Genomic DNA, 13,460 nt, shown 5'->3' on the forward strand with positions numbered 1-13,460 from the left:
CCTTGCATTCGGGGATAGTGGGTTCGAATCCCGCTGTCGGCAGCCCTGCAGGTGGTTTTCCGTGGTTTCCCCATTTTCACGAGGCAAATGCTGGGACTGTACCTTTAGTTCGTCACTTCCTTCTCGCTCCTAGCCCTTTCTTATCCCACTGTTGCCATAAGACCAAGTGTTGATGCGAGGTATTTTTAAAAAAATCACAAGCTTTAAAATCAGATTGTCAGTTTTGCACACTTGACTTTTATTTTTGGAAGATAATTTCTGCCGACTGGCCATAATCGTTAAAACATAAATCCTTTGTGGTCTGACACCGTGGTTATCTGGTTAGCCTCGTTGGTGGAAGACATTTTAACCATTAGAATGTTGGCCGGCGGCGAAGGATAGGTGGTAGCATACAATTTCTAAACACTACATTGCCTGCCAAAAGACCGAGTTAAGTTATAAATCTCCGCAGTGTCAGTATGGAGCGAGAGCATATTATGATCAGTGATTCACCCGTCGGATGGGGACGTTAACCCTCTACTGCATGAATTATTTTTAGTTTCAGTTTGGTGAAGAAAATTTCAAGCTTTAATGTTCAATATACGTTCAGTGTTTTAGATGTACCAGCAATTCTTAACTGGGGCTAATAGCTTAACACTCGTATGTGATGTGGATTGCCATATTGGAATATATATACGATTTTTCACGATTTTACGCTAAGCTTTTAACATTCAAAGACCGAACATTACTGCCTACTGGCCATGGGTACGTATACGCAAGTATTCTTGCACGACCGTAGGTCGGAAATGTCTTTGAGGTTGAGCCAGAGGTACTTCTGAAGCCTGTGGTGATGTGATGGGGAGGGCCCACGTAAAATAAACGGTGGTTGGTTCGCGTGGATGTTGACGGGGTGGAAGGAGTACCTTTGGTTGTAGGGCTGTTCTGTCTTGTTTTATGTAAATAAAAATAAAAAAGGCATCGCTGGGATATGTGTTTAATTGACTGTACAGTTGAAGGTGTGCCGTAAAACTACCTCTGTCTATAATATTTATCCATTTATACAGGTGAAAAGTTATTTGTTGCCTAATAGCAACAGTATGCAGAAGAGGGTCAAGTCGTTATCACTCTCTTCGGTTTTATCCGACGGGAGTATTCTATGTGCCAGACACTCAATCGCTCTCTCGCGCGCGCAGTCCCGCAGGTCGTCCATGGGCGTGAAATACAGTAGGAAGACCTGCACCAATCCTCTGGGAGGCCACACACAGTTGATTTCCCATCTGATACCGATATATATATATATATATATATATATAACAAGGCAGTAAAACCTAACTGGATCTAATAAGCGTCTATATCGCGATCTTAACATGTTGCACACAGAATTTCTGCTCGTACAACCGCGTGAAGTGGTCATAAGAAACAACAAAAGGAATGTCTATTTTGAAAGAAGGCTTATTATACACCGTCTAGGTTAGGGAAAGGGGATAAAATCACAAGGTAGTGAAAGGACACGTTGATAAAGTTAAATCGTGATCGGACTATCCTGGCGCTTACTTTAAATATTAGAACTTAAGGAGACATTAATGGGATACTTAATTCTGTTTCAGGCCAAGCTTAGTTACGAAAAACTGGTTAAAGGAGACATGCTGCTGGACAAACCATCTCCATCGGCTCCATTAGAAGAAACTCCCCCTTCTGAAGAGGATGATGGTGAAGAAGAAAAAGTGGAAACTGCATATAAGGATTATATAAATAAAAGGATTACCGAAATATATTTAGAAAAGGATAGTAAAGAAGTCCCAGATAACGAGGTAACTTGAAATATATTCTATATTTAAGGCTATAATTTATCTGAAGTGTGAAGTATAAAAGTAAAATATTTTCTGAGACGTGTAAAATTGGTATGGTCTGTTTGAGACACATTTTCAGGAACTTTAGTTTAGTTGAAACTTCAAAAAAAATCACGTAATTTTTATGGAGCGTGAGAAATTAAATTTATTCTACAACTTTTATTCATACATAGGCCTACTTTCCTTCTGAACAGTTTTGGACACTCTGTCCTATCAACCTCTTATGGTAAAATGTCCTCAAATGATCATCACAAATTCAGCTCAGCATTTTGGTACTATAACTCTCCTCGCTCATTAACGAATTGATCTTCTCTTCAGAAGTTATCAATGTTCGACGTTCATATAACGCAGTATTGAAAAAAAAGACTTAAAAATTCTTAACATATTGCTTTCTCCTAGGAAACATTTAATTTGAATAGTCTTTTCTTGTCGACTTCGTTCGTCATCTACAAAGCAGCAGTTCATCGCAGTTCCTAATATCCAGATGTATCAGAACTATAATAACAAAAAAATTCTCATCTCAAAATATACATGCAAATATGAACTATATGCTCACAGTATGCACAATATGCCCAAATATGCACTCATTTATTGAAAGCTTCCTATTGTATTGGATACAAGAAAAACGAAATGCTAGCAACAACATAACATGAAGCATCCTAAATTTTATCACAAAGGATCACATTTCTTTGTTTATTCCCACCCTTTGTTACTGTTGAACCGAAATCGATTTTGTAAAACTCTTACATGTCTGTAGTTTTCTCCATATTTTCTGGTTCCAGCTTACCCTCCTGTCCGTAAAAATGTGTTCAGAAAATATTTCAACATCACGAAAAAGCGAAGGAACGAAACTGAAAATCGGGCAATAAACTACAGTAAGATTAATGTTCACATCACAATCAGAACAGTAAAGGAACTCGCGAATTTCCTTCAGCTTCTTAAACTCATTGTTCTTTTACAAGGATGTTGGCAATTTTCTGTTTCACATCATTACTAAGTTTTCCACTAGCTACATCCATACTTTTGATGGCAGCATCAAAACTTTAAAACTTCCAGGAAGTTCTATGCATTACGTTTCTAATTGCTTGGTGATATTACACAGATGACCGCGCGAGTTGGCCGTGCGCGTAGAGGCGCGCGGCTGTGAGCTTGCATCCGGGAGATACGTTCGAATCCCACTATCGGCAGCCCTGAAGATGGTTTTCCGTGGTTTCCATTTTCACACCAGGCAAATGCTGGGGCTGTACCTTAAGGCCACGGCCGCTTCCTTCCAACTCCTAGGCCTTTCCTATCCCATCATCACCATAAGACCTATCTGTGTCGGTGCGACCTAAAGCCTCTAGCAAAAAATTACACAGATGTGAACATTTGATTTAATGTACACCCTGCATTACAACCTTACTATGAGATCTACATGTTGTGTTTTACTTAAATCCAGAAAACTCGAACAAGGCATTCGCCATAATTATAAATGTGCAATAAATATACTCTCAACAACTAAATATCCGCAACTTCCAAAATATGTCCAATGTGCATAAACAAAATTGTTTCAATTGTCTTTACTGAACATAAGGGCTGCCTGGCCTCTTCGTCGTCGTAAAGGTATTCTTGACCCACTCGGTTATTCCGTCCATTCTCACAGGTAATTAACGCTCTCGCACTGTACAGCCCGTATTTAAAGCAAACCTGATGTGCAACGTCATGGGGCCGCTATTAGCGCCACGCTAATGCCATTCGCGGGAAATATGAATCAACGTCATCTTTCAGATGTATAAACACGCCTACCGACGTTCGTTAATCTAGCACAACCCCTTCTTCATGTTTGGATATTTTTTTCCGCCAGTGTATATTTCTGAACACTTATCTACTGCGATCAACAGGACAATTTTATGATCTTAAGATACCTTAAATACATTAAATTTACATTGATCTCTTGGACAGTTTCAGACCATCTCGCGATACAAAAATGGCAATGGCTTTCCTTCAGCTAGGAAGCTTCTAAAAGTTCAATTTACCTGTTAACTTGTTATGTACGAAAGACAACGGTAATCAAAAACAAACATGCTAAAAGACAAAACTCTAAAATACGTTCTGATTTAAACTTAGCTCCCGCATTCCGTAATCACAAATTTCACTGTGATAAGTCTTTTCTTTGGGGGGGAGGGGGGTTAGGAGTTTCCAACACCTAAGTTTTAATCTTACGACTCTTAGAATGATTGTATGTACTAAAGGAAAGGCTACCTCGAACATCAGGATAAATGCTCTCACAAAAATAAAATTGTCGAGACTGGAAAGAGATCTTACCGAGGGATGTCGATGAAGAAAGGAATCCGGCGCAAGTTATCTCTCTTTAAACGCCAGTAAGCTGACAACTGGGCACTCTGGTGCTACGTTTAATGAACTATGAAAGAGACTTTTGAAGTCTAATTTATTAGACTTTAATGAACCGGTAAAATGAAATGAAATGAAATGAAATGGCGTATGGCTTTTAGTGCCGGGAGTGTCCAAGAAAAAGTTCGGCTCGCCAGATGTAGGTCTTTTGATTTGACCCCCGTAGGCGAAGACGCATACATCCAGCCCCCGTGTCAGTGAAAGTAACCAATTAAGGTTAAAATTCCCGACCCCGCCGGGAATCGAACCCGGGACTCATGTGACCAGAGGACAGCACGCTAGCCATGGAGCCGGACTAATGAACCGGTCTTTCAGTTCTATAAAATGATTGTGTACTAGCCTTTGTACCCGTTCTTCGTCCGGCAAGTTGGAGTCCTGACTTATGATATATGTAATAAGAAGATATATCTCAACCCTGTTGGTGAGTTTTTATATAAACTGACCTTACAGTCTCTATCTTCAAAGAAAATATCATCCCAGAAATGATCGCAGTTGGCGAAAAAACAAATACCAGTTTTCATCGCGCATGGCTTCTGGTCATCTGCTACTTCATTGCGCGCAGCCAGTGATATGGAATGTAGGTATATTTGTGGCATCTCGCTGACTGAAAGAAATGTTCGAATTTTTGGTAGATATATTTGAGATCAATAGTGTAAGAGAAAATTGAAACAAAATTCTCCTAGTCTTCCTATAACCCCTCAGTATATTCGGTGATTTTTAAATTATATGCATATTGAAACCTGCTCCTCGATGAGTAGACTAAATATAACGTTTGGTCAAGATCTACTCAACCGTTTACCCATGATGGAGGAACAGACACACGAAGCTTAACACTACTGATACGGTCTTGAGCCGACCTAAAACGGATAAATATATTTATAAGATGGAGGGTTATATAAAGTTCAGAAGTTATATAATAGGGATGCATTTAATCCATATAGGAATGTTTGGCAGTCCTCTTGAGCTCTTCAGGCTCATTTTTTCTGCAAACCACGAGACATGTCTTGCTCTAGTGATGGGTTAAATTTAAATTTCCATTTTTATGAAAACTTCTGGCAGTTTGGGACAAAGTTAAATTAAGATCATGTTGTCTAATTCCAGTATGTAGAGATAACCAAATGACACGAAGATAGCTGTGCATCTTCATGAACAGTCTTTTTGTTTCAGCCACCAGAGGGATCCGATGGTACGTCCGAAACTTCGAGTGAAAAAGACTTAATAAATAAAGAGAATCCATCGACTGGTAAGGAGATGGCGACAAATGCGGAAGTAGAACAGGAGGAAAGGAAGCTGCAAGTGCCACGGATGGAGAGAAAGGATTCAGACAGTAAAATTATCACCCCAGATGGCTCAAAAACTGAACATAAACCTGAAGACCATGCTGAGAAGGAACTTGTCAGTGCAACTAGCAGTGAGGATCAGTCGTCTCAACATCCATCCTCCAGGAGAAAGTCATCGGAAACCTTACCAACCGCAGAATTACGAGCTGATAACTCACGCCCTATAAATGAACCCACTGAAGGAAAGAAGCAATCAAAGCTGTTCACTCTCTTCCGTCTTAAGAAGACTTGAAGACTTCGTAGGAACGCATTATTTTGCGCCGGTAGTTCAAAAAATGTATATTTTTGTTTATAGGGGTGTAGAAAGGGAATGAATCTTTGGTAATTGGTAATTAATACTTTCAAAAGCATGAAAATATTAAAGCTTTAGAAGTATTTTCTGATATATACTATATGTTTGTAGGTATTTATTGAGCGGGACTTGCTAACTCGATTTATATAACAATTCCCACTTTAAAAAAATACAGAATCTCAGAGTGTAGATAGCTTAGTTGAAATAATTAGTGTATAATTGAAATGGAAGTTAAATATTTATTATAGCTTACCCCGTTCTTCATGAAGCCGGGATATAGCACATGTCAGTGTAATTAAATAATGTTGCTTAAGTTTTTTTCCCATTTGTAATAAAGAACTGAAATAATACAAATATTACTACTATTTTCTAACTTTCAGATATGAAGTGGTGTTGCTGCAAAATGAGTATTGTTTCCAAGTTGGTAGATCCAGCTGCCATATAAACAAATTTTATGTTGCTGTAAATATTACAAAAAAAAGCTATGTAATTGCTGTTATTTAATATAATAGCAGGAATTGAAAATTGCTTATTTTGTTAAATGGTGTGCTCTTTGGTAATCAAATTACTCAAGCAGTTACTATTGAATAAAGGCTTTTAAAATGAGCGGGGTTTTTTTTGTCCATTTATCCATTCTCTGAAGTCCTTACTGATATTATTGCTCGTAACTATTATAGAAATGAATGGTCCTGGTCCTATTCCAGATAAAGACATTATACAGAGTGAATCACCTAAAACCTTCACCCGAAATATTTCTAAAATGGAAGATGCTATTGTGTCTTCACAGAAATGAAGTGTAACCAAGGGCTCACAATCGAAACGTGCGGCCGAAAAACGGTCTATGTAACATTTTACTTCATATTGAGTATTGGGCAGATTAAATGTCTTTGGACACTCTTACACGATTTTCCCAAGTTAGTTTACCGATACTCCAGCATATGGTTGCACAATGCATCTCATGCTCCGGCGACATTACATGTTCTTCGCGGAATAAGGTTCTATGTCAGGCGTTGTCCTTGAGCCAGTGTGTGAGATAAACAGTGGTGCGTTGAGTTTTGTTTGTTCTAGTAGTGTGAAGCGCTGTGCTTTATAGAAATGGGTTATATTGAAGTTAATAAGTGCTTCAGACAGTGAAAATATGGACACTTTTTCACCTAATGATTAGCGACACATTGGCCATGTAAAACAAGTGAAGCAAAATATGACCGAATGGGAGAACGTGAAGCGGAATCAGTTAAATGCCGGTAATCAATATATTAACAGGCAGGACAGTTGTACAGACCAGAAGTAAAGCATAATATGGAACTTGCAATTGTGGATGTAAGAAGTCGGTGTAAAATGGTCACAAGAGAAGAGAAACGGACTCTATTTATGGTCTATGCCTACTATAAACTAGGTACACATGATGAGCGTGCTATGTTTATAAGTTCTCTATTTACCACAACTGCATTCAGATAATACAAGGCAATATGAAGGATTGTGTGAACGCTCCAAAGACAAGCTTAACGAACTCTAAAATAGGCCACATGCTGCTTCTAACGATGCTGGCAAACTCGTAAGAGAACATAGTTTTTCCAGGTAATCTAACCGCTATAGTAGAAATGTCACCGGACGAGTCGGCCGTGCGGTTAGGGACGCGCAGCTGTGAGCTTGCATCCGGGAGATAGTGGTTTCGAACCCCACTGTCGGCAGCCTTGAAGATGGATTTCCGTGGTTTACTATTTTCACACCAGGCAAATGCTAGGGTCGTACCGTTAAGGCCACGGCCGCTTCCTTCCCATTCCTAGGCCTTTCCTATCCCATCGTCGCCATACGACCTGTGTCGGTGCGATGTAAAACAACTTGCAAAAAAAAAAAAAAAAAGTTAGAGAATATATCACCGAACCTATGTATTGGTTGTTAATTGAAAACTCCCCGAATAATCCTGTGAGTCGAACATTTTATCAAAGCATTTTATATTTAATGAATGTAAGAATTGGCACGCCGAAAAGCGCCACATGTAAAGCAATGTGACAAGTTGTGCAATCGAATGTTGGATGAGGATAATGAGGAAGAATCGAGAGAACTACACAAAGTCAGAGCAGATAAAGCTGATAAAGCCTTGCAAGAGGATAAAGAAAAATCCGGATATAGTAGTCGTGTGTTGACATGCAGCATTCATTCACGTTCTACCAGCGTCAGTTGTGTAATCATGACATTCTATCTGTAGAATGAGACTATACGAAAGAGGTCTCTTCCTTGCATTGTGAAATACTTTGAAAACTGTGGGAACAATAGTGAGGAAAGGAAACTGACTGTGTGTTCCGATCGTTGCACCGGACATAACTAGCGAATTCTAACACTATAAAAATACTTCGTGTCCTGTTGATATTTTAGTGAAATCAGAAGTGTGTGTGTGCTGTAACGGAGAAGGAGAGTTTCGGAGATATACATATGTTCTTAGTGAAAGTACGTAATTGTAAATGCATTAACCAGAATTTTCAACAGTTAAAATTCCAAACATAGGCTTCAGACACCTGGGCGAGAAAATAACAGGTAGGGAAGTTGTGGTAGGGATTCGCTAAAGACTAACATTAAGGTATACGGGTTCGAATGTCACACAACTTGTTGCTATCACCAGGAATACTGAAGCTCTCCAACCTTTTCAAGCCCATAACTGAAAACACGCCGTGTGTAACATAGACCCTTATTCGGCACAGATTTTAATAATTATTAGAATGTGTATCTACTTTAGAAAATTTAATTTATCTCAATGGAACAATGCCTATTGACATTAAAAAACAAAACTAGAGTACATTAGAATGCTAATGGTAGTGATGGGCAACTCTCGAGACTGACGTCGCAGATCACGAGACCAATCCTGTGGTGCAAGCTGTGCGACGTACCAGTAACCACGACTGTAAACTTGATAGTATATCATTGGCAGTTATTGCGTGAAATAACGTTCTCATATGAAAACGTGTGGAGCCAATATATGTTGTCAAAGGCCACGAAAAGTACTATATGTTAAACTATGAACCCCTTAATACCAACGGGGGAGACCTAGCTTAACACGGGGAAAATAGGCCAATATGCATTCAATTGTTATATATTATGCTACAAACGTTGTTGACAAATGCTGCACATATCACAGTGTTGGTATGCTTCAAAGCAATCGGAAGCAACTTCAATGTCAAAATTCTAATTATAACATTTTCAAATAAAATGTTCAAAATTTCCCGCCTTTTTAACAATATATCACGGTTTCCTTCATAACCCTCTTACTGATTCACGGATAATTACGATTTTTTCAGAGTTTCCTCCCATAGTGTTGTATTGCAATCTGTACCTCGTTCAGATCAATAGGATTTAGATTTTATATAACATTTTTATTTAAACTATAAATATTTTCTGGTGCTCGGAATGAAAACGTGACAAAAAATCCAAATGAGTCTATGTTAATGATTGAGGTTCATTTTGTAGCTGGAGTTTTGATGCACACTTTAAAAAAGGAAAGGTATTAAAATTCTTATAAACTTCGAATTTATAAGGGAAACAGTGATATACTGTTAAAAAGGCAGGAAATTTTGAACATTTAATTTTAATATTAAAATTATTAAAATTCTGACATTATTAAAGTTGCTTCCGGTTGCCAGGAAGCATGCCAATACTGGGATATGTGCAGCAATATTCAACAATTGTAGCATATTTAACAATCGAATGAATATTAACCTATTTTTTTCCTTTGTTAAGCTGGGTCTCCCCCCTTCAACGAAAGTGAAAACGGAATGTCAGTATCTTAAACTGTTCACGACTTATTTGGGGTGGACATCTTCGCTGAATAACCATGCATAATTTGTGAATGACTGTAGATAGGATGTACACTTACTTGGATACTAGAGGCGTGCATTATTCGAACCTGAGACGGGGAAGATGTGCTTTGCTACATATGCAACCCCCATTACACATGAGTGGAACGTGTAATCTAAAATGCCCGACTTTGCTCCAATTCTTTCAGCAGGGGTGATGGTCAACGCTCTCGAGACCGATTCTCGTGTGCTGCGAGCTGTGCGACGTCCCAGTTACTACGAGTGTAAGCTTGAAAGTTATCAGCAGTTCTCATATGGAAACGTGTGTGACAATATATTTTGTCAAAAGCCTAGGAAAGCACTGCATTGAACGATGAGCTCCTTAATACCATTAATGAAAGTTAATACAGTATGCCAGTATCTTAAACTCTTCACGAGTTATGTCAGGTGGACTTCTTAGCTGAATAACCTGTGTAATTTTTTAATTGTTATTAGGATGTAAACCTACCTGGATGCCTTACAATCGTTGTCGGCAGGGTAGCTTCTTGTGATTCAGACCGGGCCGAAGGTGTTCTGTGACGATTCCTCTTCACTGATATGCTTTTGTAAGTGACGGATCATCCCAGATGTATTTCCGCCGATGTATACTTCTTTTGAATAAACAACACAGTGGACTGCGCTATGTGACATCTCTTTAAAATAACCGACATTCACGACTTACGTTGCGTTTCGGACATCGTTTTCAAGTTGTCGCGTACAACTATAGACAATTTCACATTGACCGTCATATATCGAAGAACATAATTATGAGGCGAATACTTTATAACATTGTAAGTAATTATTTACGTCACCAAAATTTCGGTAAACACAAGCAGTGGTCATGTTATTGAATGCGGGGTCTGATAACTATGTACACCTACCTGTCGAAAGAATTTGAGCAAACTGAAGCATTTTAGATTACACATTTCACTCATGCGTAATAGTGGTTGCATATGCAGTAAGGCGCATCTTGCCTCGTCTCGAGTTCGTATAATGCACGCCTCTAGTATCCAGGTACGTGTACTTACAGTAGCCGTCAGGTTCTGTACTTCAACCACTCATTCGTATACCTACCAGTGCACACAATGCCAGAATGCGTATCCTTTAAAATTGTTACACTGCGTCAAAATAGACCTCGGTATAAGTGAACGCCCAAGTCGCTTGTTGACACGTATTTACAAATTGAGAAGGCCCGTGGTAGGCTATTCGCACACTCGGCACAAACAACATTCAGCACCGACTACCTGTAGGCTTACGACACGCTGCTTGCCGCATAATGCGGGGACAACGCTCTCGAGATCTCTCGAAATTTCTCGCGAGAAATAGTGCCTGCGCTAGTCTCGATAAATCCCGATAAATCTCGAGACCACGTCTCAGTCTGCCCATCACTACTAGATATAAAAAAGATGTAACCTAAATCTACTGGTAGCCCTCGTCTGGATTCCAGCATACGCCACGGATCGATCAATCAATCAATCAATCAATCAATTAATCACCACTGATCTGCATTTAGGGTAGTCATCCAGGTGGCACATTCCCTAGTCTTTTCTTAAATATTGCAAAAAAATTGAAAATTTATTGATCATCTCCCTTGATAAATGATTCCAATCCCTAACTCCTCTTCCTATAAACGAATATTTTTCCTCTTGAATTCCAACTTTATCTTAATACTTCTTTCCTACTTTTGAAAACACCACTCAAGCTTATTCGTCTGCTTATATCATTCCACCCGAGCTCTACACTGACATCTCGAAACATACCACATAGTCGAGCATCTCGTCTCCTTACTCCCAAGTCTTCCCATCCCAAAGTTTGTAACATTCTCGTAACACTACCCCTTTGTCAGAAAACACCCAGAACAAATCGTGCTGCTTTCCTTTGAATTATTTCCAGTTCTCGTATCAAGTAGTCCTGGTGAAGATCTCATACACTGGGGTCTTACCAGAGACTTATACGCCCTCTCCTTTGCATCCTTACTACACCCCCTAAATACTCTCATAACCATGTGGAGAGATCTGTATCCTTTCTTGACAACCTCCTTAATACGATTTCAGCAATATATCTTGCCCTGTACTATTCCTTAGTATCTAGTCAAACAATCAGCAGTAACAATGTTAATATTACGGGTAATTACCTCCGGAAGACCAGAGATGAATGCTAGTCGAGATGTGATAATCGTCATGTCAGTTATTTCTCTTCTACCAGACGTAAAGTTTGTGGGAGAGCTTTAATATTCTTTAACTTGCCTTGTGAGTGAGGGCAGTAGAATAACACCCACGGTATCTCCTGCCTGCCGTAAGAGTCTACTAAAAGGGGCTCCAAGGACTCCACTTGGGAGCGTGGGTTGTCGGCCACGGAGTCCTTAGCTGAGTCCTGGCATTGCATGTGCCAGGCTCCTCACTTTCATCTGTCCTACCCGAACTCAGTTGATCATCTCTTGTTCATTTCAGACCCAGGCGAATTTGGTCACGAGGTCTAGGGAGTCTTTAATTTTCATGCCCTAGTGGACTTTGTCTTTCTTTGGCCGATACCTTAATTTTTTTCTAATTGTCGGATCCCCTCTGATTAGTGTTATCGGAGGATGATTGCCCAGTTGTACGTGCACTTCAAACAATCTTCACCACCACCACCGCTGTGACAATAATGGTGTGGTACCAGATTCTCTATGCGGTCCGTCCTTAATGTGATAAGTGGCGGCTGCAATAATCTCCTAATTTGAAGGGGGTATGCGAAGTAGCTCCTTTGGGAAGAGCTTTCGCATTACTGGCCATCCACATGGTCGTTTGCAAGACTACTTTTTATTTATTTATTCTCTCTCGACCGCGCGTCAAATTTTTTAAATATCATTACCTTCTCCATTTTCTACCTTGAAAGCCTTGCAGGCGGCCATGGACCGGGGGTGACAGTGGCTCTTGAGCGGCAGTGGTCTAGCGCCGGGGATGTCTTGGTATGACCGCGACAGGGTAACCAGTGCCGAAAGGAGATATGGGATTGCCTGGTGGGTTTAGGGAGGTTTCTCATAACTTCTCCTTTACGGAGGGGTGGAAGTAGCTGGCAGAAGACTAGCCTTTGCACCTCAAGTTATTCTGTACTCTTGTACTAGGCTATGTTCCTGCGTTAGTACTCGCTTGTCGGTCATTTGTCCAAACAGGTAGGTCACCACGGGCTGTGAGGCGGGGCGGAGCCTCACGGCAACCCCCCCCCCCAAAGACACATACTAAAACAGCTCTATTCTCTTTAACTCGCCTAGACAAAGGCGAACCTTGTCGGGCTGAGCAATGACCGTCCGACCAGGCCTCCAGTGATTTCCATCTCTTCGGATCGTTGATGAAGCACTAGGACTAGCTTCAGTAACTGGAAACAAATTTCTGTCTTGCCAACATCGATGTCTTGATGTAGAGGAACAAGAGTTTGGATAAGAATAGTGAGTATGTTGGATAGCAATGTATACTACTATGTATTCTTTTATCTGCCTGTGAAATAAAGTTTCACCATGCAAGATCTTGTTTCCTTATTTTTTTAAAGGTACATTGTACTTATAACACATGGCACCCGTCATCATTGAAGGGTCAGCCTTACAAAGGCTGCACCACTCTTAGTAATAAGCCATACCCTGGGGTGTACAAAATTCCCTGTACTTGCGGCAAGGTATACATTGGCCAAACATTCCGATTCCATTGGTACTCGCATCAAGGAACACCGATGTAATATCCGTCTCAATCAGCCAGACAAATCAGCAATAGATGAGCACGCCCATCTATGCCGCGTTCCAAGATGTTCG

The 13,460-nt window shown here is 40.0% G+C and overlaps 1 protein-coding gene across 1 annotated transcript in view; it reads left to right on the top strand.

The window, feature by feature from the left end:
- Window positions 1-6,441, top strand: part of LOC136874929 (neurofilament medium polypeptide) — a 102,021-nt gene extending 95,580 nt beyond the window's left edge. The window contains exons 7-8 of the mRNA XM_067148641.2: window positions 1,587-1,790; window positions 5,388-6,441. Coding sequence (XP_067004742.2) covers window positions 1,587-1,790; window positions 5,388-5,792 — 609 coding nt within the window. The 3' untranslated portion in view covers window positions 5,793-6,441. The remainder of the gene's footprint in view (window positions 1-1,586; window positions 1,791-5,387) is intronic.
- Window positions 6,442-13,460: the final 7,019 nt, after the last annotated feature.

The sequence above is a fragment of the Anabrus simplex genome, chromosome 5 (assembly GCF_040414725.1).
Source record: "Anabrus simplex isolate iqAnaSimp1 chromosome 5, ASM4041472v1, whole genome shotgun sequence".
In the NCBI taxonomy this organism is placed as follows: domain Eukaryota; kingdom Metazoa; phylum Arthropoda; class Insecta; order Orthoptera; family Tettigoniidae; genus Anabrus; species Anabrus simplex.